The sequence below is a fragment of the Rhinolophus sinicus genome, chromosome 16, assembly GCF_057876585.1.
Source record: "Rhinolophus sinicus isolate RSI-liver-muscle chromosome 16, RSI-T2T, whole genome shotgun sequence".
In the NCBI taxonomy this organism is placed as follows: domain Eukaryota; kingdom Metazoa; phylum Chordata; class Mammalia; order Chiroptera; family Rhinolophidae; genus Rhinolophus; species Rhinolophus sinicus.
In genome coordinates this window covers 26,748,203-26,772,843 of record NC_142516.1, presented here as the reverse complement: position 1 = coordinate 26,772,843, position 24,641 = coordinate 26,748,203, and the positions used below count along the sequence as shown (strand labels likewise).

The window sequence follows — 24,641 nt, the reverse complement described above, 5'->3', positions numbered from 1 at the left end:
AGGTTTACTAATATTGTTTTTATATTTATTATAAATTTGTAACTTTTCTTGCCTCTGAATTAGTGCTATAATAATGCCATTGTTTCCAGTTTTCACTTTGGAGACATATAAATTTATCTGCATTGTTTAAATACATCATCATCTTCATGTGTCCATGCCCAGTTGTTTATTTATTTCTTGTGTATTTATTTCTACTTTGGTCTTTTTTTCACTCACCAACTTGTCTCTTTGTAGATCTGCATCTCACATTTCTTATTAAATTGTCCTGCTATCTTTGCTCTTTTCTCATATTGTTGCCTTTCATTAATCTTATCTGTACATGAGAGTGTCTAGTATTTTGCTCTGTAAAGCCTTACAATTTATTTTTCCATTTGGGAACTTTCTTTATATCATTTGAAAAAAAAAAATCTGTATCCTCATTCAATTATATCTTGAAAAATGAGCTGAATTTCTTTTCCCATGATCATCTCATCATATTGAATATTTTCCCCCTGAAGAATGAGAGATTTGTTCATCTTCCAAAGTTCTATAAAATTTCTTAGCCTGTGAGAACTTAATTGTGATTTTTCTGCCTTTGCCTGATTAGAAATCTTTGGCTATGTTATCACTAGTGACATTCTCCCCAACTCTCCTCCCACCAGCACCACCTAATGCTTGCCAGGTTTACTTTCTCCTGTGCACTGAATCTAAATATTTATTTCTAGGTTATGTTGAATTTAGCTTCAGATCTATTGACTATAGTGGAAAAGCTCAAGAAAGCCCTTTTAGTATAAGACAAAGGAATACTCCCAAAGTCTCCCATTCTTTTTCCGGGAAGAGAGGAGGAGAGTTGGGAAGAGACGCATTGATATTCAGAAATCCCATCTTTTCTTCATGTGATTCACATCTACCATCATGTAACGAATCTTCTAATCAAAACCTCACATCCTCCACAGTTGTACACTACAGCATTGGTTCTTGTTTCTTATTAAATTGCCCTCTCATCTTTGCTCTTTTCCCAGATTGTTGCCTTCCATTAATCATATCTGTACGTGGGAATATTTTTTTGCTCTGCAAAGCCTTAAAATTTATTTTTCCCTTTGGGAACTTTCTTTGTATCAGCTCATACTTACATCTTTTTTTTTTTCTTTCTGTTCTTTATCATTGAGGGGCCCGAAATTATTCTCTCTTTGGATAATCTCATGTCTTTTAGAAAACTTATACCCAATTCTGATATTTCACAGCCTCCGTAGATCTCCAGTTGTCTGCATTATTACCTATTTATACTGTTATGTTTGTATTTTAATCCATGTGTGTGATTTTTCTTAATTATTCATGACTTTTCCCCTAATCCCTCTTATTCCCTAAATTATTCTCATTTTGTGTGTCTTCCTCGGCTTCTAGCTTATTTCCCCTTCCTCCAGTATTCCCAGTTTTTGGCATGTGGGTTGATCTATGGTTATCTCATTATTCTTTTAATGTTTTTTCTCATATTTTATTTTTCTGAATTTTATCCTGTCCTCTCTTCCTCTCCCTCTTTCTCTCCCTTTTGGTGGACATTGTACAAAGGAAATAACAATATTCCATCCTGTTAGTAAGAGATCTCATCTTAAATCAGCTATTGACTATCCTTAGTTAACTATTTGTTGTTGTTGCAACTGTAGGTCCCCTCAGAGGCATGGATTTTGACGTTTTCCACATTTTGAGAACAGTCTCTTCCAGAGTTGCTGTTAGGAATGAACAAATCCTCCCTTTCCCACTGCTCTGCTTCATAACACTGCAGGCTGTCAAGTGGGAAGAGACTTCACTGTTCACCCAAGCACTTATCTCACTGAGTCATCTTTGGATCTCAGGCAAAACACAGTGCCTGGCCAGAGTAACTGCTCAGTAATGTTTGAGGGGTAAATGCAATGAAACACCTGTCTTCCGCTCAGATCAGAAATGCATCTCTTAAAGAGATCTCTTCATCACTTTGCCAGAAGAATAAGGGCTCAGTCAGCCAGGAAGTATTTGCATTTGCAATTTGTAGATTGTTCAAAGCATTAAAAGTCCAACACATTTCCCCCTGCATAATGGGTAATATCGATAATAGAAATTAGTTCAATGGGAAACCTCTCTGATGATAAGGAATTTAATAGGAATGAGAAACGGCTAAATTTCAATCTTCAGAGCAGAGGGTCCCACACATTGTAGACATTGATTGCATCATTTTTAAAAGCAACTTACAAAGCTCACCTTTTAAAATAGGTTTCTATCCATTAACAGACAACAGTAATTTAATAACGTTAAATGTATATATGTACATATATATGAATTATTTGGGTCTATGTTTTGCCAATATCTGCACAATTCGGTTACTTATAGATGAAACTGTAGAGTGGAAGGAGCGCTCCTATCCTTCTTGACTTTTTTCCAAGAAGGAAAAAACACTAATCTATGTGATTGGGTCCTATTTTAATATACATTTTGGGCTGTGTTACTATTAGTGTGTGTGAGGGGGTCACTACACCAAAAACTCAGACACATGGATATAGCATTCTCTTTTCTCTTCTTTCATATAGTGCAACTGGCAAGCTGGCACTTTTTTCTCTGTTTTTCACCCACGTGGTAGTTAGATCTGTTCCCTACCCTTTGGTTGTTTTCCTTCCCTTTGCGTTTTGCGATGAACCTTGACTCTTCTCCACGGTTATGACCTGTGCCCACCATGGACTGTTCCTGGTTGCTTCGGGTAATACTCCCATTTAATTCATTCTAGCTCTCTAGAGTTGGCCCCAGCACTAGTCCAGGTGTTGACATACCTTCTCTTAGCATAGCCCTGGCAGTGGGACATTATGCAGTATTTACCAGGCAAGCCTCCATACAAAGAGTTACAGGATATGGAGATTGAAGTGGCTCCAAGAGACAGATCTGGAATTCAGAGTAGAGCTGCAGTGTTGCCCTCTGTATCTCCATAGTTTGACATAGCTTCAAATTTTTATAGTAGGTGCATACAAAGTAAAAAAGTCAACAAAAGAACACAGTTACCTCTCAGACAAATAAAAGCTTGGAAGCTCTCCTATTTTGGAAAAAAATCACAGTTTAATACCTGCTGTTTGCTAGATTAAGCAAATTTAAGCTGATACATCATCAAAATAGGGTCCTGATGAAATACACTTTTCCATTGTTCCTTATCTGAGGCCCCTATGACTCAGAGAAAATTTCAGACTCAGCTCCTGGCATGACTTAAGTGACATAGAAGGAAGGGCAAGTTCAAAGGATTTTAGCTAAATTAGTCTGGTGACAGGGGTTACTATAGCAAATATCTGGAATCATAGACCTTAAGTGTTGATAACTGATTGATAACACCTACTGACTCAAAGTTAACCTAGGAGTAACAACTAGACAAAGTAGGTCACCCCATAGCAATGGGTTCCCCTTGGGGATCCAAGGAACCAGGGTTACCAGCTCCCAAACCCTGGCTTCCATGTTCAAGGCAACCGCATTTCTTTTCAGTACCTGTTGAAACACACAGGCTAATTAGTTTGGCTCAATAGAGGTCCTTAGACCAAGAATGCGTATACATGGGCAATCATGCCTCCTGATTTATATAGTTTTTGACTGAAAGAATATTAATTGCAATGTTAATGGGATTCCAATTAAGGAAAGTTAATATTAATTCTGAAAGAGCCTGGAACTTCAATTTAGATGAATTCGTTTAAATCTCCCCTTATAAAGTACTAGCTGAATGACCTTAGGCACACCACTTAACTTTTCAAGGTTTCGAAATCCTTATAGTTCAGAAATTAAATTTTTCAGAGATTAAATAATTTTGCCAGGGTCACAATGATTGTATATTATTGTAAAGGAGGATGAAAATACCTTAAATTACAATTATGTCATGCAGCCTCAAGTGCTTCTGTAACTCTTCTAATATTTAATGGGGGCCATCCATCACTTTATACCATGGAATTTTTGAATGGGCATTTGTTTTAGTCTTTTTTCCTGAAGCTCCCTAGTACCTCACATAATAGGTGCTGAATAGTATGTGTAGAATCAATAAATAAAGCAACATTGACTATTAATGAAAGGCCGGTGAATCTTGGTATTGCTTAACCATGCAAGCATAAAAATGAACATAACTTGGAGGGAAAAGAGTCTCTAGCATGTTGGACTATTCTTCAAGGCCAGCCTTGAGGAGGGGGCCTAAGATACCAGCTAATGCCAGAGGATAATCACTAGTAGAATGGGTGTTGTCCAGTGAAGAATAACAGTTAGGTCAAGGAAAATGGATAAAAAGTATAGATAGTAAGAGGAGCATATCCTCTCCTGGTTGGAGAACAGAAACGGGGGTTGTAAATTTCCTAAGAGCAGGGCCTATGTCTTCTATTCTTTGTGTCTCTAGCATTAGCCAAGGCCTAGCCTAATTTTAGTAAGCTTCAACAAATGTCTGTGAATGAATAAATGAATTAATCACTGCCTACTTGATACAGAACTGAACTGCAGAAGCTGCTCATAAAACAAAGGCAAGATTCCATATCCTACTTAGAAGCTACAATAGCTATAGGGACAATGATTAATTAGCCAGAGGGTAAGGGAGCACACAGGCCAAGGATAAAAAGATGTCTATCAGTGTCTAGACTCTTGGAATTCTTAAAAAATAATTATTGCCTTGACCAGGCTATGAGGAACCCAGGAAGCTCGTTCTCAAGGATGAATAGATGCATTAACACCCAAGGCCTTCAGATAACCCTAGGATCAGCAGGTAAGTGAGTCCTCAAACTTCTACTCATTTTCACCAGAGCCTGGTTGTTTAGAATGCAATAAATGTGAGCAAGGTTAAAACGAATTTTCAGGAAAAAGGAAAAATTGTATCCTAATGGTTTTAAAAAATTACTTGAAAGGCTTTTATGCTATATTACTGTATTTGATTAATTTGTTACAGGATTGTGATTTTATTATATGTCATGGCTAATGTTCTGTCATTCGAGTGATATCCAGCATGCATATAAAATGAAAACTCCTTAGCTTGGCATACAAGCCCTGTGTGGCATGTTATCAAATTAACTACTTTTCCAGAATCATGTCAAATCCTCTTCATATGCAACGTATGCTCCAACTATACTCAATTTCTCGTTCAGGTCTTGGTAAATTTGCATTGCCTGTGAATTTGCTCCAAACCAAAAAACTTCTATTCATTTATCAAGATCCAATTTCAGTGTTTTTCCCTCATCAACTGGTCTCTGAGAAGAGTTAATTATTTTCTCCCCTATGTATCTGAACATGGCTCTTTTAAGAATCACATATCCCTTTGTTTTATAAGCATTTCCTTACTTTTCAACTTCATGTTCTAAGCTGTCAGCTCCAAAATGGCAGGATGCAAATCTCCATTTTTATCGACCTCACTCTAGTTCAACAAATAGTCACTGGCTGCATAAAAATACCCATACACATGTATTTATGAAGTTATTACCAAATAACATATTGGATTTCATTGCTTCAAATAATTAACATTTAATATAACAACTTGCCAATACATTGTTAAAAGATCACACTATGAACTTGCCTCCCAAATGGTTTTGTCTACATTTAGTTGTGATGGACATTTGCTCTGGCATGTGGGGGCCCAGGAAGGACAAAATCCTTTATACCTGTAATTACGTCTGTCTAGTCTGCCATGAGAAATGATTTTTCTAGTCTAAAAGCCTATGCTGAAAAAGCGAAGCTTTTGGTGATTTCATTAACATTTAAAAATGTTAACAATTCTGTCAGCCCCAAGTGAAAATGACTGTGTGAGAAATGAAAAGCTTGCACAACTTTGATGCTTGCTATTCAAGGCTCATTATCCTCAAGACTTTCATTATGCAGTGAGGAAGTGGGGTCAGCTTCACAAAATTCAGGAACAATTAAGAAAATTACTGTATGCAGATGTGACTTATGGACTGAAAATAACGAACTTTCTAAAATACTGTATTCAACAAAATAAATCAAGATGATGAAAAATCCACAGATGTTTTATAGCTTAAGGCAGCTTTTCAGTTATTCCTTGTAAAGACTTCGTTCAGGGTTTGGCCCACTTCCCTTGACCTTTTCCTGAACACTTTGAAACTTTCTCTTTGACTGTATTCCTCAGGGAGTTTAAGAAGTCCTGGGCATATTTCCTGAAGTTCTTTGTGTTCATTCTCAAACACATTCATGGGGGCAATAATATTGTCACTGACCCTTACACATTGTGAATTGCTGCTGGGCTCCAAACCTCACACTCTTTTTTTCACAGCTTTTAAAGTTTGTGGAATAAACATGTGGAAATAGCCACAAGGGCAAAGTTATCCACCAACCTAACATTTCACTAAAAAAAAGAAGAAGAAAAAAGAAAGAATAGATGAAAACTAGATGGTATCTAGGTAAATTTAAAAAACCAAACTATGTTTTTAATGTAGACAAAATTTTATTTATCAACCACTCATTTTTCTTCTATAGCTACATTTAGTGTGGAGTGTAAATATAATAGAAAATTTCCTTTCTTTTTACATCAATGTCAATAAAGGTCTATTAAATGGTTGCTATATGCTAGGTAATAAACTAGGCTGAATAATAATATTTCCACATAACAGAATTTATATTTTAGTTCAGGAGTCAGACACAGGCAAATAATGATGGTAGAACAGGCTAAGTACCACCATATAATTTCATGTACAGAGTGCCTTGGGATCCTTGTGGAAGGAGGCACGTAACTTCAACATAAATTAAATCTTGAGGAGCCAGAAAGATCAGTTTGATCTTGATAAAATGAATCCCCTAAGGTAAAGACAACCTAAGTTAACAAATATTTCTTCCTGTAGTTTCTAAACATTTTTCGGATCCAACAGAATCATTTTTCCTGTACTCTCCAATTTATGTGAGACAAAAAGATGCTAACTTAATGTACTTTTCACAAGTGGTTTTTCCTGTCTGCTGTTTCCGATTGTCCTTTCAAAATAATGACTATTTTACATTATAAACAAAAGCTTTGCTTATATTTCTGTTATAAAGGAGAATGCTTCTTATCCTAGATAAAATTCCAAGCCGCAACGATGTTCGAAAGCAGTAGATTAAATCTGGACAGCGGCTGTAAAATAAAAGTATGCACAGAACTCACTCTTGTGGAAATTCATTTTTAAATTGAAAAACATGGAAAGGTCAGATTAGGGTAGAACATCTAATTTTATCATTAATAGGTCACTAATAAATGAGTTTTCAATTATTCTATGTTATTAACAGCATTCTTTAGGGAGTGTGTAGGCTGTGCTTAAATTCTGCCATATATATATATATGGTATTTAGCATGTTGCCTTGCACATAGTAGGTGTTCAATCCACATATATAAAATTAAATGTAAATGCTTGGACCTCCTGACCTTGCATCAAATAATCATCTTTTCAAAAGGCAAGGCACTATGAGGTTGCCTTACGTTCCTCAATACAGTCAAGCGTCCCTGTTCCCGTAGGACTGCTTAAAAACGGGGCCTCGCCTAGAGCTGAGCCTTCGTCTCTGAATGAGCAATAATTCTCTGATTTGGCCTCTCTGACTATACGTGGTCCTTTTCAGAAAAAAATCTAGGTCCCCTATAAAATATCCTTTAAGGATGATTTCCTTTTTCTGGGGATCATGAAAACCATTTCTATAAAATGGGCTATTCTTTAATTTAAATGGGCTTTTTTTCATCACAGGTTCTGAACCAGGCTGAGGAACTAGAGAGGAAAAGTACCTAAATTAAACACACACACACACACACACACAATATATATATATATATATATATATATATATATATATATATATATATATATATATATGTATTCAATCATTTCCTGTAAGCTTTTAGCTCATTTTGTCTATGTATCTATCCATCTATCTATTATAATGACTTCATGGATAGTAGGATCTATTGATTATATAAATAGATATAGAACATAGGAAACTAAGGCTCAGAGAAGTTAAGTAAAACTCGACCAAGTCACACAAGTAGTAAGAGGCAGAGCTAAAATTCAAGTTCAGAGTCTGGCTCCAGGGTTTATGCCTTTAACCACTGCTCTATACTGCCGTCAGCATCAATGCCTGGGAGGAGAGAGAAAGGTCTATTTCTTGCTTGACTAATTTTTTTTCTCTGTATAGATTTAGGGAGATGTTTTTCAAGTCTGTTGTTATGGGAAAATATGGGCAGGCATAGAAACACTTGTTTACTATCAGCCAAGCACAGTGTTAGGTACTTTTCATATATAATTTCATGGTATCTTTATTATCATATATCGAGCTATTCAATATTATCCCAGTTTACTGATTAGAAAACTGAGGCTCAGAGTTGTTAAATCACTTGCCAAGAATACACAAGTAGTAAAGGCCTAAGCCCGGGTTTAAAAGCAGGACTGAGTGTTCCCCACAATACACCATGTGCTAAAAGTCTGTAGATCAAATTCCAGGTGACAGATCATGAAATTCTAAACTTATGTAACCTGAAAACCTCTCAGAAATATTATTAAAGTTATTCGGAGTCAAGATTTTTGCCAAAGAGATCGATAGGGAAATTTTACTTCCTGTCACAGCAGCCCCAGGAGTGGAGATATGACCCAGGCCTTGCATCCTACCTTGACAGATACTGTCCTGAAGTGAGATTTGCAGTTTCCACGTCCATGCAGTTCATTGTGCTGGGAATGAGCGCAAGTTCTGGCTGGATCATGGTGGCTGTGGCTACAGCTCTTGCAACCAGTTCCATAGCATCTTGTACATAGTACTCAAAGACTGACTGTGTTGTTTTTCCATGAGCAATGAGCCCCAAGGGCAGACCTTCTGTCCTCAGTTCCTGGACGTTCTGGGAATCCCCCAGCACCCAATGCAGCTCAGGGGGCATCACCCCAAACTGGGTGGCCATTTCGAAAATCTGCCGGATACTTTCCATGTCGCAGCCAAACATCACCATCGTGGGTGTGCTGTTCTTAATGCCCTCAAGCTGGACCTGCAGGAAACTTAAGAGATCCTCAGGGGAGGAGAGGTTGGCGGTGATGTTGATGACAGACCCGAGGTGGAACTTGGAATTATTCTGGGTAAGGAGGAGGAAGTCGGTGATATTCCAGTCTTCCTGGCAGAGCAACAAGCTAAAATTGTACCAGTTGTTCATGGTCAGGATTGAGACAGTGACATCAGCATCAGAACTTAAGGAATTTTCTAAACTCAGTTGTAGGTGAAGGGGATTCTGTATTTAAAGATACGAAAAAGAAGAATTAGAAAGCTTCGGTCAAAGATTATAACATAAGGTATTTTGTTTTCTTATAAGGCTTAATCCCTTATTTTTCCCTGAGATACTCAAATGTCTCTGGGATAAAATTCCCATTATTTGGAAAGCTGTGGGAATTTTAATGGAATTACTGATTTCTTACAACTGATTTCCTTATAATGTTTGCTAAGGGTGTCAGACAGCAGGGGTGACACAACCATACATACATTTAGTCTTAAATTTTTATCAATCTTGTCTACTTCCTTAGACTGTTCCCTTTGTGCATCCCATTTCTAACTATTGCTGTTATTAACCTGTTTGTTAAATTTTCCTTTCAGGTGAAATAACTGAAAGAAATTACTTTCACTTTCCTTTAAAATCAATAGCAGGGACTTGTAAAAGAATGGTGTGGAAAATGAATGCATCATAGTTTCCTAAACTTTTAGCCCCCGAGGAAGAATTTCTTCTAATACATGTGGTGCTATGATCTGAATATTTGTGCTTCCCCCAATTCATATGTGGAAATACTACAAATGCTCAATGTGATGGTATGAGAAGGTAGGGACTTTGGGAAGTGATTAAATCATGAGGGTGGAAACTTCGTGAATGACACTAACGCTTGAGAGGTTTCAGAGAGCTCCCTTGTCCCTTCTACCATGTGAGAACACAGTGAGAAGTTGGCAGTCTGTGACCCAAAAGACGGGCCCTTGCCCAACCAGGCTAGCACCATGATCTCGAACTTCCAGCCTCCAGAACTGTAAGGAATAAATTTCTGCTGTTTGCAAGCAGTCTGTGTTCTAGCAGCCTGAACAGAATAAGACATGTGGAATAATTAACAATATATATACTAAGATTAAGTGAATAGTCCAACACTGAAGGCTTGATTACATTTCTGTATCTACTGAGACGGGATTCTTGCTGTGAAATGTGTGCTTATGTAACTTCCACCACAATTTTATCTGTTTATAGAACTCACCAACTCAATGAAGGAAGAGTATCTTATTTGAAGAGTCACAAGTTATTAATCATATAGGTGAAGTGGCAGCAGTCCTCTAATGAATAAATTTGTTAAACTGTTCTCGCTGAGAGCAGACATTCGACGTAACTATCCTTTAATATTGACATCTTGAGAATGTTTAGTACAACTTCTTTCACATTAGGTGCATGGTAAATACAGAGGGTGCCAAAAAAAGTATACACATTTTAAGAAAGGAAAAAAACTGCATTAAAATTGTAATACTGAATACATACCGATAACAAAAGATGAATACAAGTCATGTTTGACTTCTGCAATTACAAGAGGTGCTCAAAGTGGTTACCATCAGTGTAATTTTCATACAGTTTTTTCCCTTTCTTAAAAGGTGTACTTTGGCACCCTCTATATTGGCCAAATTGAACTAAATATGTTCCCATTGGGAACTATTGGACTATTACACTATTTTTGAGAAAGTGCCAAACATTCAGGTCAATAATATAAGTAGAAAAATGAGAAGGACTTTCTCAGTAAAGTTTCAAGCCTTTGTACAAAAGGAAAGAAGTGTGGCCTTCCCTTACCTGTCAAAAAATGTGAAACAAGAAATAGAATTTGAGTTGAACTTTGAATTCTTTAAAGGACTAAAAGTGTTTTGATTTGTGTAGAATGAGGAGTGAAGATTCCAAAGGAATTTATCGGACAAAAACTATGACCAAAGGCAGTAAATGAAAGCAATCATGGTGATAGGTAGGACAGAGTCTTAAAATTTATTCTGAGATTTTGACTTTTGCCCTTCCAAATTAAGCTTCAAGCAGGGTTTGTAATGATAAAAACAGAACTTTGTGGGGGGGATCATCTTTAGGCTGCATTCAACAGGAAGAGGGGAAACAGGCCTTCCAGGATCTTAATTAGTGCTCAGTGCGTAAACTGGAAGCCAGTGTTGGAAATAAATGGTGCCAAGGGCAATGAGAAAAGTTGTGTTGTTGTTTGTTTGTTTTTAAATTAAAATGCAATGACATGATCAGATATGAGAGGCAAAAGAGAGAAAGGTGTCAAACACTGGGAGACATTATCCAGTAGGTAGTGCCTGGTTTACAGGCTTGAGAAGCTATATAAGATCTTGAGGTAAAAAGGAATGAAAGCTTCACTTCCTCATTCCTACTAGTGATTAACATAAATTGCTCAAGAGTTTTCCGCCCTCCTCTATTAGCTTTCTTCCTCTCTTTCTTCCTCTCTTATTTCCTCCTCTGCTTTAACCCTCTTCCAGAGTAAAGAGCAATGGAAGGCAAGCTCTACATATACCTGGCAGGAACAAATTATTCCCAACTGTTTTCTTGGCCTCAGCTCCCTATCCTGTTGCCAGTTTTCTTTCTAAAACATAAATATGACCATGTCTTTCTTCCGCACCATAACCTCTGAATCACCCACAGGATAAATTTCAAAATCAGTAATACTGCTTAAGAGGCCATTCCTAGTCTTTAATCCTCAATACTCCAAACATGTACATCAAGACAAGTCATAGAGGACAATTTATTTCTCTTGTATGAGAGAGAGCATTTTCATGCCTACACAAATTTGATATGCTGATCTCTCCACCTGGGAATGCATTTGCCTGTATTCATATTCATCCCGCAAAACTCAGCTCTTCCACGCAGATTTCCAGAAACTAGTTCATGCAGCACTTCTAGCTGTTTCTGCTGCTGCTGATCTTTTTTTTCCTCACAATAATTTTGCCCTGTTGATATCCTGCAGTGGTGAATTGAGCTTTTGTTGGAGTGTTCCTCTGACTGCTGACCAAGCAGAATTAATCATCTCATGTCTGTGTCATGGGGTCATTTTTGTTCATCCCTCTCTTTTACAGAACTCTTCACACCACAGTGTAGCTAACTGGTTATGTGTTTATCTCCCACCCCAGACTGGAAGCTTCTTTAGGACCAAGAGCACATCTCAACCATCTCTTCTAGCACAGTTCTTAGTGAACCGGTGATTGTTTGTCAAACAGAATTCTTTTGGTTGTGTGCTTACTTCAAGTCCTGGGTTATGATCATAATTTCTTCATTGAAAGACTGAGAAGCTCTTTCCTAACAGAGCTTCAAGACCCAGTCTTTTGTGCCCAGTTGGAACAAAGGCCCATGATGTATTTCCTACAGAGGGATTCATTAAAATCAGTGTGTGAGGAGCAAGCTGTAACGGAGACAGGGATGAAAATGTTCTCCTCTTGCTAAATTGGGAAGCGAAATAGCTACTCATATTGAGCACTTAGCACCAGACAGAGAAACAAATGCATTTGGCATCAGAGAGTGACATGGGAGTAAAATGAAGACCGATCCCCCCACTCCCATGGATAATGATTAATCCATGTAATCACGCTCATCCCTACAAACGATTCAGTTAAGAAATTCCAGATGTTGAAATTAATCCTTTCATAGATTCAAGGAACACAATTCTTCAAACAAATATTTATTCAATAATACTTTAGAAGTATCTAGTTATATTGTATTTATCTAGCACCTTCAGATGTAGCATCTCCCAATTTCTCTCCATATAATGTAAAGGCACAGGCACATGTGCATACACACACACACACACACACACACACACACACACACACACACACACACACACAGAGATGAAAACTTATAACACTAAAATTCAACCTTTATAGTAAAGGTTGATAAAATCTGGGACAAAAATTAAATAAGACCTATCAAACCAAATTGAAAAACAAAACCTATGTCTTACATATAGTTTGCTTTTTGCAAAGGGCAAAACCCAGGACCTGAAAGAAGGTATAATTTTTAAAAATAGTTTTTACAGCTTACCTCCTAAATCAGAGATCCAGTAACAGAACAAACCAAGAATCAGGAAGACTCTCTCAACCATGCAATAGAGTAAAACTGCCTCATAAGTACATTCAATTTATGTAAATTAAAATAAATAGGCACAGTAAAGGGAGGTAGGGGGAGAGAAAATATGAAGTTAAATAGAGCTGATAATTCTCCTTTCCCTAAATGAGTGTGTGTATATATAATGAATGTAATATATATATATTTATGAATTGTAATATATACATATTGTTAAACATAGTTGTATACTTAAAACCATATATGCCAAACTAAATAGGCAATTTAAAGGACCTTCAAATGTAATTTTCCTACACTTTGAACTGAATATTTATTTCTACCTAAGATGATACGCTGCTCTAATCCAGATTTTTAGGGGTTTATTTCCATTATCTATTTCTACATTATTCTGGAGGCAGAAATGTCGAAAAGTCTAGGGCAAGAAGTATGGATGGGAAATAGCCATACTGAAATGCACTCATGAATGAAATCTCAAGTCAAGTGCAGAGCTGGAGGGAGAGAGGAGTCACCAAGATGACAATGCAGGTGCCAGTGTCAGAGGATTGCAAATGTGTTAGAGAATCATTCAGTGGTGCAGAGGGAGATTACTTCATCTGCTATGGATCAGAGTGGATTTATCAAATGTTAAAATTTCACACACAGAAAAGTCAGGCAAGCATGGTAAGAAAATTTGGAAAAAGAAAAATTATAGAGGGGCCTTGCCTTAAAAAGTATTAGAACACGTAAGAAAATGCAATTTTTATAAAACATTAATAATTAAAACAGGGAAGTACTAACAAAAGGATTAACAGGTAAATAAATCGAACAGATGTAAATGCATATAAAGAAGTACATTGAGCTAATATACTATGTTAATATATTATACATTTAAGTTTTAAAGGAGTATAGAAGAAATGTATGTGAGATTAGGAGTTGAAAAAATAGATTATTTGGAAAAATAATATCATTTAAATTCCTAATTCCACTATATATTAAAAGTAAATTCTAGGCCATTTAAGAGTGAAAATACAACGTCATATCACTAAAAGACCAAATAGGTAAATATGCTTCAGCAATCACAAAGAGACATACCTTAAAAAAATACTACAATTTACCTTATTTCTAGCATTAGACACCTATCATAAAAGAAACACGAGAAACAGGAGGATATTTGCAATGAAATTGATAGACAAAGAGTTATATTCACAAATTATAAAGAACATTTACTAATCAATCAGGAAATAGAATCCTTGACTAATCTCACTCAATCAACAAAAACGCTTTTGTGCCTTGACCTCTGCAAAAAATTTCCTGTTGCCTATACAGTGGGTTGGAGATAGACGATATCTTACTTTTTCATTTCACATTTAATACTTACTTGCTGAAAATGACAGAAAGGATTCGTTTTTCTTTATTAATGTGAAGAAACAGGTAACCATGTAAAAGTCAGAAAATATCAGTGACCCTTTGATCCCATCCTAGATTTTTGTGCTGTCAGCTAGACCCTCTGTAAAGAGTAATGATGAATGCATATCTGAACCCATTCCAGATACTTGAAAGTAGAAGACATGATTGTAGTAAGTAGACAAATAGACATTTAATGTAATTATAAATTATGGAAATCATTGCACATGTAATAGGATGTGGCAAAACTGGGATGGGGGAAGAATGTCCCAAGAAAAGTTTAATAATTATGATTAGTAGGGATAGGTGGATGTAAATATTTTCATTGGATAAGCACCCCATATTTGGGACTTTAGAAAAAATAAGGGATGTCTATAAAGATGATTTGAACTCACTATATATAGGTAAACATATATAATGATTTATAAAAACATACGTATTTAACTAAGAATGTGGTCTTGTTTAGACCATTCATTCTTCTCTGACTAGGTACTATCTTTCAATATTTGAAGTCACCACCTACTCCTATATTCCCACTGTTTGATTCTGATTGTCCTCTTTCTTAGTATCTACAATGTTCTTAAGTCCTAAGCTGTCCTTGCTGGTGGTAAAGTAAGTTAGCTGAGCGTTTCTTTCCTCTTCTGAGAGGCAGTAAAGTATAGTGGTTAGGGTTTAGTAGTCAGCACAACCTATGCTTCAATTCTGGCTCCAACATTTATGAGCCATGTGGCCTTCTACAAGGTATTTAGTATTTCTGAGTCATAAATTCCTCATCTCCAAAACGAGGATAATATTACCTCCTACCTTACAGACCCATTTTGAGACTAAAATGTGAGAATGAGATAATGCGTGGAAAACGTCTGGCACAGAGTGAGGGTCAGTAAGTGGTAGCTGTCACAGTTGGCTTAGAGTTAAGTCATTGTGTTGGAAGTGCTTGCTAAAGTGACTGTGGGACCACTTTTTTCTTTGCTATTGCTTTTTCCTTTCTCTTGTCTACTGTCACACAATGGTCCCTGAAATAGATATCTTTTACACATACCAATTACACCAAATCCTTAGTAGGAAAACAGCAACTCTATCTCAGGATGACAGAGGCTATTGATTTGGGAGATATTATGTTTACAGCAGAGTACCCTCTCTCCCCTACATTTTGGTAACTAGTTCTAGTGTCACAAGCGAAGAAATTTTCGGTGCCAGCAGTTGGAGATCCCCCATCGATCTTTGTTCTGCCTGAGAGCACAGATTCAGCTATTTTCTGGATCACTAAAGGTTTTAAAAACAGGATTGGATGCAGTAAAGAACAGGCCAGAGAGCTTTGAGATATTCCCTTGACAGAAGAAAAGAGGTAATGAAGCCGGGTTTACTTCAAGAATGGAGAAAAGATGAAATTCTCTCAGTTGTTTCCTGGCAAGCAAACCCATTTAACTTTGCCTTCTAGGCCAAAGCTCAGAAAGCTCAAGTGAGCATAATATTTCCACTCCTTTTAAGAGAGACGAAATCCCCTTCCTTTCATTAGTCTGCTGATTATTAGAGGTGTTTAAGGGGCTCAGAACCAGCTTTCCATGCTGCTATCACTTCTGCTCAGCCAACAAGGCTGCAGGACGTTTTCTGATTTCATTATCTCACACCTCATTTGACCTATATTATAGAGAGGTCTTTTTTTTTTTCTTTTTCTGAAAATTAAAGCTTATTCCCTTAGAAGCACAGGCTTTTAAATAAATTAACTGTTGTTATGGTTGCATTAAGGATTCAGGCAAACATAATGCAGAGATCTTGCCCAGAAATTGTAATCTAATAAAATAATACAAATGAAGACCTAAGAATACCTGGTAATGTCCCTAGTGCTTTATGAATATTGTCTTATTTTATCTTCACAATCGCCTCATGAGGAGACTACAGCGATTAGCCTCTTTTAACAGATGACAAAAGTGAGGCTCAGAAAGAGCGAGTTACTTTCCCAAGGTTGCACAGCTACTAAGAAAGAGAGCCTGGATCCGAAATCCAAACATGTAGGACTTACGCTTTTGGCCGGTACTCTATACTGCTCCCTCCACTTGATAAAAGCAACGTGTGAAGTAGAGCCTTGGCATTTTATAGTTTTAATTATTGGCAAGTAATCCTAAAGGCTCAGGCAGTCAAGTCACTTTTAAGATGTATTGTGGCATGGGTCAGAACAGACATGCCCTGTGTGGCTGGCACATGGGAGCCAGCGAGGGGGCTATCCTGCTGCCCAGTGTGCACCTGGCTTTCCAGACATTGTCTTCGTTCATCCTCCCATTTGTGACAACTATTGTGAAAGGGTAAGGCTTGCATTTCTTCATTAATGGTAATTTAACAAAGAAAGACAGTTGCATAATTAATGGCATCAGTTTTGTGTTCGGTAGAAGAAAATTTGGAAAAATTCACTTAAAATTTTCATTTAGATTTCACTAAATTTCATGGTTGAAGCTATAATCATGATGGTGTTCAACCAATATGTATGAGGTTGTCAACAAAGATTTTCGGACTTATACCTCAGGATTTTGCGTGATATTTATCAAACAGTACAAAACAGTAGTAAAATGCAGCGAATGCTTCATACGGCAGGATTGTGGATGCATGGTGCAGTTGGCCTAATATTGCCCATCATGCTAGGTGCAGTCTATTTCACTGAAGCAATATAGGGAAGGCTGGTCTCCCCTGGGCTAGAGCAGACGTGGTAGATTGGCCCAGTCTTAGGAAGAAGTGTTGACATGCATAACACTGTCATCAATCCTAGTGGATTCGCTCCTCCAACAAAACGTGTGTTGAAAGCCTATTATCTGCCAGGCCAAGGATACAGAGATGTATGTCTACAGGCAGAAGCAACAGGAGAAGCATGCATACAGTTCCCTTTGAACAAACTCAATCTTTTTTCCAAGGCCAATTTCCAAAAAGGAAATGCAGGGGCATAGCAGATTGGTTCGTGGCAATTACTCAAGCTTCTTGCACTGAGCTTTCGATCATGCATTGTTTCCCCCATTCGAGTCCCATCTAATTATTGACACTCCACTAATTCATCTGTATTTCCCCCCCCCCCACTTCTGCCTTTTGTTCCCTATGGTTATACTGTTTCTCTCGCTTGACCCTCGGTAATCTTGGAAACCTTTGGCTGCCACTCATGCTCTGAGCCCTCTTCTCCCAGCCCACTTATACAAGATACACCTATGCAGGTGCAACCCTTCAGGCTTAGTACTGTCATCCACTTGGGGAAGGGAGGGCTTTGATCGAGAGCATATGGCTACAAAAGATATGCCGTCATGTGGTGCTTAGCAGAACAGTCAGCTCAGGCAAAACGTCCCAACATAGGAAAGGGTGAAGCAGCCACAGGTAGTCATTGGAAATCTGGGCATCTGACATCACGCAAGACTATCAGCAAGCAACAAAGTCCAAAACCTTGGTCTGGGGTTTAGAAGATCACTGCAATTCCCAGGACAGTCCAGAGGAGAAAACATGGTGGCACTATGTGAAGTAACTCAGATCTTTGTTTGAAATGTGGTTCTGCCATTTACCAGTCACATGACAGACTCTGTGAAGATCATGAAGCCTCATAAAGCTTCATTTTCCTCTTCTGTGTGATGAAAATAATACTGCCTGCCTTGCAATGTTTGTGAGGATTAAATAACATTAATGTATATAGAGCATCAGTACATAGTAAATAGTAAGTGGTGGTTTATAAACAAGATGATAACAATGCTGATGAGATTAGGAACATTACACCAAGAGAACTGATGCATAAGGGCTAGCTACACTGGTATTTTCAGCTTATTTAACAAACAGTTGAATTCCTATTTTGATACATATTTTGTGCCAGGCATTGGATACTGACTACTGAGGCTACCATAGTTAGTAAGACCCAGATGGTCTTTTCTTCCATAGAGTTTAAAATCTAGAGGGTACTAGTATCACATAGTGAGGAACGGTTTAGGAATAGGGCAGTAGACCACAATGAGAAATACCGCATAGGTTTGAGCCCGACTAAAAGGAATGGTGATTTGGTTTTTGAGTCTTAGATTATGAGGCAAATATTTCACAGCATTCTTGCCTACATTTGAATGAGCCCTGAGCACTGGGGCAGGAAGGACCAAGTCTGCAGGTGGAGGTCAAGGATAATTGGGAGGACCATGGATAATTGGGAAGAGAGGAGGAGGCCAGAAGAAGGCAGAATCTGACAATCAGAGAGGCTTCATCACACGTCTGATATGTAGTAAGTACTTGGTACGAGTAGCCTTATTACTGCTGCTGCTGTTATTATTATTATTATTAAAATTAGCATACTTCCTTTCTTGGGCTGGCATAATTGATCTTTCTCCAATGACTCACAGCATTCTGATGTCAACACCAGTCATTGTGCCTGGCTGCAGGACCATCACACACTCAGAGCCTGTCCGACACAGCTGGTTTCCACGTTGACTGAACCAAATGGAGCTGAGCTTATGGTGATACCAGAGCTCTTGAGCCTCTTTAGAAAGTGTATTTTCTCTTTCCTGCCATGGTGTCAGGTTAACTACTATCCCTTTTGATTGTGTCAGCATGCCTACCTTTAACACCTTCTTGCAGCCCCATTTAATACGCTTGGAGCTAGGAAAAGAGAGTAATGATCATGTCATAATTTGGTCTAAAATAAAAGTAAAGTACATCAAAACCATCCTATAAGCAAAATGGATGAGCTTTAGCAGGATTGAAGAGGCTGTGGATGGATTTGAAATCAGGATTATTTTGAGGAACTTGACTTCCATTTCTTCAGCTGTGACAAGAGAATAATACTTAACAGTCAACCAACTACTTCAGGGCAGAGTGGGGATGACATGTTGTTATACATGTGAGTGCTTTATGAAGTAAAGAACACTATAAAAATGGAAGACACAACGCATCTGAATGTGTGTTTCTTGGACAGTAGGGGGTGGCAGGATCAATAATATACACAGAGGTAAAGGAGACATTTCTGGAGTAGAATTTTAAAGTTAGATATAATTTTCAAATTCTATGCCAACTTTTTCCATCTTTATATTAAGGAGAACAAGATTATTTGTTACATTGTAAGAACTCTGGAATAAAGATATTGGCTTAAGACTGATTTTAGTTCCTGTATCACCACCCAGGTTTGGTCAAATTAAGTAATATTTGAATGAGCCTACACGTTTATATGTATCAGTAGGAAGATGATTTACATGGTAAATAAAACTTATCAAAATATTCAAATTATTTTTATAGACACTCTTGGTGACAAACTCTGGCATATTTTCTTACAAAAATATTTTTATATTTTTGACAAGTGAGTTCACAACAGGGCCAGGAACTATTGAAATGTGCACCAGATAATTAAACTGTCTAGCATGAAAGTTAAATTTCCTCTGGAAATGTAATTATGTCAATGCAGCTTAAAACCATTATTAAGAGATGGCTTGTGTCACATGCTAATTTGCTTTATTACACTAAGAATGAAAACTCAGCTAAATGCTGATTATTTCTTTTTTAAATACCCTCTAGAACTAACACCACAGTTGACATAAACTTTTTTCCTCAATTCCATAAGACTTTTTCTTTTTTTTTAAAGATACAAGTACATGTTTTATACATTTAAATCACGGTTCAACTAATTGTGATGTAATATGACTTTTATATATACTGGTTTAGCACCTCATTTTAATTGCATAATTATAAAATCAGTTTAACTGCATAGTGGCTTCTTATTTCATTTGGAAATTTTAAAAGTTTTTAGTGACTCACATTCATTACGTGCTACCTACCATTGACCAGTTCAACACTAGAAATAGTATTAGCATGCCATTAAACAGTAGCTCAGTAAATTTTCATTTTAGCACCTTATTTCAAAACATGTGATCTACTAATTATGATTGAGCTTTGACGCAATGACATTTTATTTCATTTGCATTACTAAGCACTCATTAGCATAATTAATTCTTTATACCTTTCAAATCCTTGTTCAAAGTAAGAGGGCATTGGAAACGTTGAATTTAGTTCTTGAAGTCACTGGTGACAGAGGCAGTACTTTCTCATGAATTAGTGATCAAACTCAAAGGCTCCTGAAGCAGCTCTGGTGACCTCAGGTCCAGGACAATGAACTCTAACTGAACAGGCCTGTGTTCTCTCAGGATGGTCTATGTAAGCCTTGTCACTGATGAGGAAATAAAAAAAGACCCATTTGGCTAGTTTTCAAATTTAAGATTTGGATTGCATCTGGTCCTGTTATGAACTCACTTGCCCATATCCATTCAATAATCAGATAATCATCAGATAGGGCAGAAATATTAAAGCTTGAATGATTCACCAAAAGCCAATTATGCACTTAGGATTTTATCATTTGGTTTGGAAGGGACCTTAAAGTTCACCTAACCCAAATTCCTGATAGTTTATGGAATGCCATGAATTAGTCTCTTTCTTTTAGAAAGGTTAGTAATTTGTTCAATTGAGGTGGTCTGTCTTCATTACGGTGATTAGTGAATATGACTACATTTTAATATTTATGAATATCTACTTGGATTTAATGTTATCTCCTGAATTTTAAAGGATTCAGGCTCAGCCTAACTTACACATTCTAATATCTCTCTGTAGTCCTTAAGACACAAGTAATTACCCTTTATAAGAGATGTATAAATACGAGGTACGGCAATGAAGTTCACGAACTCATCCTAGAAAAAGTGCTACATACCTCATTGCTGAATATCACTAGGGTCACCTTCGAAGTGCTCCCCTTGGAAGCTATGCACTAACACCAGTGCCTAGTCCACCCTTCAAAGCAATTTTGGAACTCTTTTTGTGGAATGACCATCAGAGCTGTCGTCGTATAACACTTGACGTCCTGAATGTCATCAAAATGTCTTGCTTTCAATATTTCCTTTATCTTTGGGTAAAGAAAGAAGTCATTGGGGGCCAGACGAGGTGAGTAGGGAGGGTGTTTCAATACAGTTATCTGTATACTGGCTAAAAACTCCCTCACAGACAGTGCTGTGTAAGCTGGTGCATTGTCATGAGGCAAGAGCCACAAATTGTTAGCAAAAAGTTCAGGTTGTCTAACTTTTCACGCAGCCTTTTCAGCACTTCCAGATAGTAACCTTGGTTAACTGTCCAGTTGGTACAAATTCATAATGAATAATCCCTCTGATATCAAAGAAGGTTAGCAACATTGTTGCAACAAGTTCACTTAGTTGTAAGACATTCATAAATAGTGCACTGATTTATGAATTCAATAATTTTTCTTCTCCACTGTAACAAACATATACAACCCTATCATGTCTTGAGAGCACAGATATATTAATTATTAATATATTTAGTGCTAAAAAGAATCAATCGAATGAAATGAATTTTCTGGGTTTCCATCTGATTATATGAACCCTGAATTGTCTTTTTCTGGAATTATTTACAGTCCATGTATATTCATTCTGTTAGCATTATTTAGCCTCTATTGGCACTATTTTCTTTGTATCTCTTACATATCACACTAAAAGATTTTAGGCTTTAAAATGGCAAGAACCGCCAAAGACCATCATTATGTTTTCTAAGTCAGTCCAGGGAACATAGATCCACAGTCTCAGGGACCTTGAGAGATCTTTACTATTTCCAGGAAAGAAAAAAGAGAGAGAGAGCGAGAGAGAGGGAGAGAAAATTGATAACCTTGCTTTTATAACATAGTCCATCATCTCAAAATGCTAAATTCACAATGTTGATGGTTTTCTCTGATATCATATCTCTTGTCCCTCTTTCCAGATTATGCAAGACCCATCAGAGCAGGCTGTTACATCTCTGTGTATTCCAGCCCTCATGCTTATCTCCTTTGAAACACAACAGTGGTGTCATCTTGTCCTGTTTATTCAATTTTCTAAGTATATCTTAGTTTTCTTTTATCTTGGAAGCCATTCCAAAAAGCTTGGAACACACAAGTGCTCCAGCTCTCTTGTTTCCACATCCATGGGATAGGTCATTTTCTTTGCCCAGAACACTCTTTACCTTCCTTTTTGCATCACTAATCCCTTATCATCTTTCAAGGCTATGCTCAGGCTTTTCTCCAGGTAAACATTACTGACTTGCCTCACTCTCAAATTGAATTACTTGCCTTGCTTTTATCTGCTGCCATACCATACTCTGTACATACCCCCAGTCACTTATTACATGGCTAGTCATTCTTAGTTTATTCATTTCTCTCCTTCCCTGGACTATGTGGGGGCTAGTGATGTTATCTTTTATAGTAAAATTTTGAGTAATAGTGCCCAGAAAATAAGAGACTCACAGCGAAGATTTGTGGGTTGAATGAATAAATGGTGATGTGTAGTTTAGATTTAGACAGAGAAGCCTGACCTTTACTGAGATGTGTGTCTGTTTTTTATGAGCTATTTTCCTTCCAATTTGACTAATATGGTTTCTCTCCAGATGCAAGAGTAATTATTATCCGCAATCCCATAAAATCTTATCCTTCCAAGAAGACACAAATCTTCTCCGATGTCAATCAAAAAAGTGGCACCTGAACACTGAGAGGATTGACAGAACTGCTCAAGTGCAGACACACCTGAGGCACTGTTTAGAAATACCAGTGAATCATGATATGCACAAACTCAATGCGTGTCATTCATTTTCTTTACACTGAATATGGTTGTGGGGAGATATTTATTGGGCTTTATAAATTATTCATAACTGAACTTGTTTAAATGCTCAACACTGGTGCATTTAAAACATGATTCAATATATAAAGCTATCCATATTGAGGCAACCTTTTAGTTACTTATCTGTTATCTAAAGTGAGGTACCATTAAAGGACTGGAGAAATAACTGAAATCTCAGTACCAAGCTAGAATGGTTTCCCAACAAAGTAAATGGAAATGACAGTCAATGAAGAAGACTATGTTAATGACGTAGGGACTGTGAAAAGGATAAAGGAAGGTAACAGAAGTTTTATCAGGAGTTTAAAACAAAATACCACATCTATTACTACTAAGAAAGTATCTGGTATTTTTCATAAAAAAAAAAAAGTAATCAGGCTTCTGTTTACTTGAATTCAGAGACACAGCTATACTGGCATGGAGAATGGGGAGAGGGTAATATGGACAATGAAACCACGGTATCAACCTCTCCTTGTCCTGAATTAGTCTAGTTTGCCACATAATGTCCGTACTTGTATATGGCAAAAGAGTAAAGATGCTTACTCTTTCTCAAGGAAATAAAGTGCAGAATGCTATGAGGTGGGCCCAGAATTCGTTCCTGAAGTGTCTGGCAACTTTCAATTATAGAAAACATGGGGAGTTTTTTTCATTCCTCTCTTTCACCTCCCTGATGACCTTGTTCTAGAATTTGCTTCAGCAGTTTCTCTCTCTCCCCTGGGATCTCCCATCAGCTCACAATTTTTTTTCAGTGTCATCCATTTTCCTCCTCCAGCTACTATTCCAGGTCTTACTTCTTTTCCTCAGCACAAGTGTGAAGATTTATCGAGGCTTAAAATTTCCACTTCCTCATTTTCCATTTTTTCTCATCCAATCAAGCTTTCAAATTCACCATGACAACTTTTATTAAAGCAATTGATGACCAAATACTGCTGAAACTAAAGGCTGTTGTTTATTCTACCTGTGACTCACCTCTAAATACCATTTGATACAGTTGTTCACTTTCCTTTGAAACCCTTCATCCTCTAGGCTTTTCAATCCCATAGGTCTTGTTTTCTTCCTTTCTCACCAGTTGATTCTTCTCAGGGTATCATTTTCTAAAGGTGAGGTACCCCAAGGCTCGTTCTGTACTTACATCTCCTTTTCTTATCTATACTCCAGCCTACTAAATTTAAGCACTACCTATATACCCTTTATTCTCTAAGCTGGACCTTGTGTATTTGACTGCCTTCTGGGTATCTCCTTTTGGGTTCCTATTTGGCACTGAAACGTAACAAATCCAAAGCGATTCATTGTGCTCTTTCCTCTTACCCTCACTCCAGATACCCCTGCCAAATCCACTTCCCTTAAAGCCCTCCCCAAGTCACCGTGATTGTACCATCACGCACACCAACGGTTCAAGCCAAAAACTAAGCCGTCAATGTTTAACCCCTTTTTTCCTTCACATCACTCATTAATCCATCAGTAAGTCTCATTCACTCCGAAATATATCCTGAATTCAGTCACTTTCATTATCTCACTGCTTCCAGAGCAAGCCTCCATCTGTCAGCTGGACTAATGTGACAGCCTGTCACTAGTCTTCCTGC

General features: G+C 37.4%; 1 protein-coding gene across 1 annotated transcript in view; it reads right to left on the bottom strand.

The window, feature by feature from the left end:
• GRIN3A (glutamate ionotropic receptor NMDA type subunit 3A) overlaps window positions 1-24,641 on the bottom strand; it is a 149,350-nt gene that overhangs the window by 92,510 nt on the left and 32,199 nt on the right. The window contains exon 2 of the mRNA XM_019729259.3: window positions 8,580-9,184. Coding sequence (XP_019584818.3) covers window positions 8,580-9,184 — 605 coding nt within the window. The remainder of the gene's footprint in view (window positions 1-8,579; window positions 9,185-24,641) is intronic.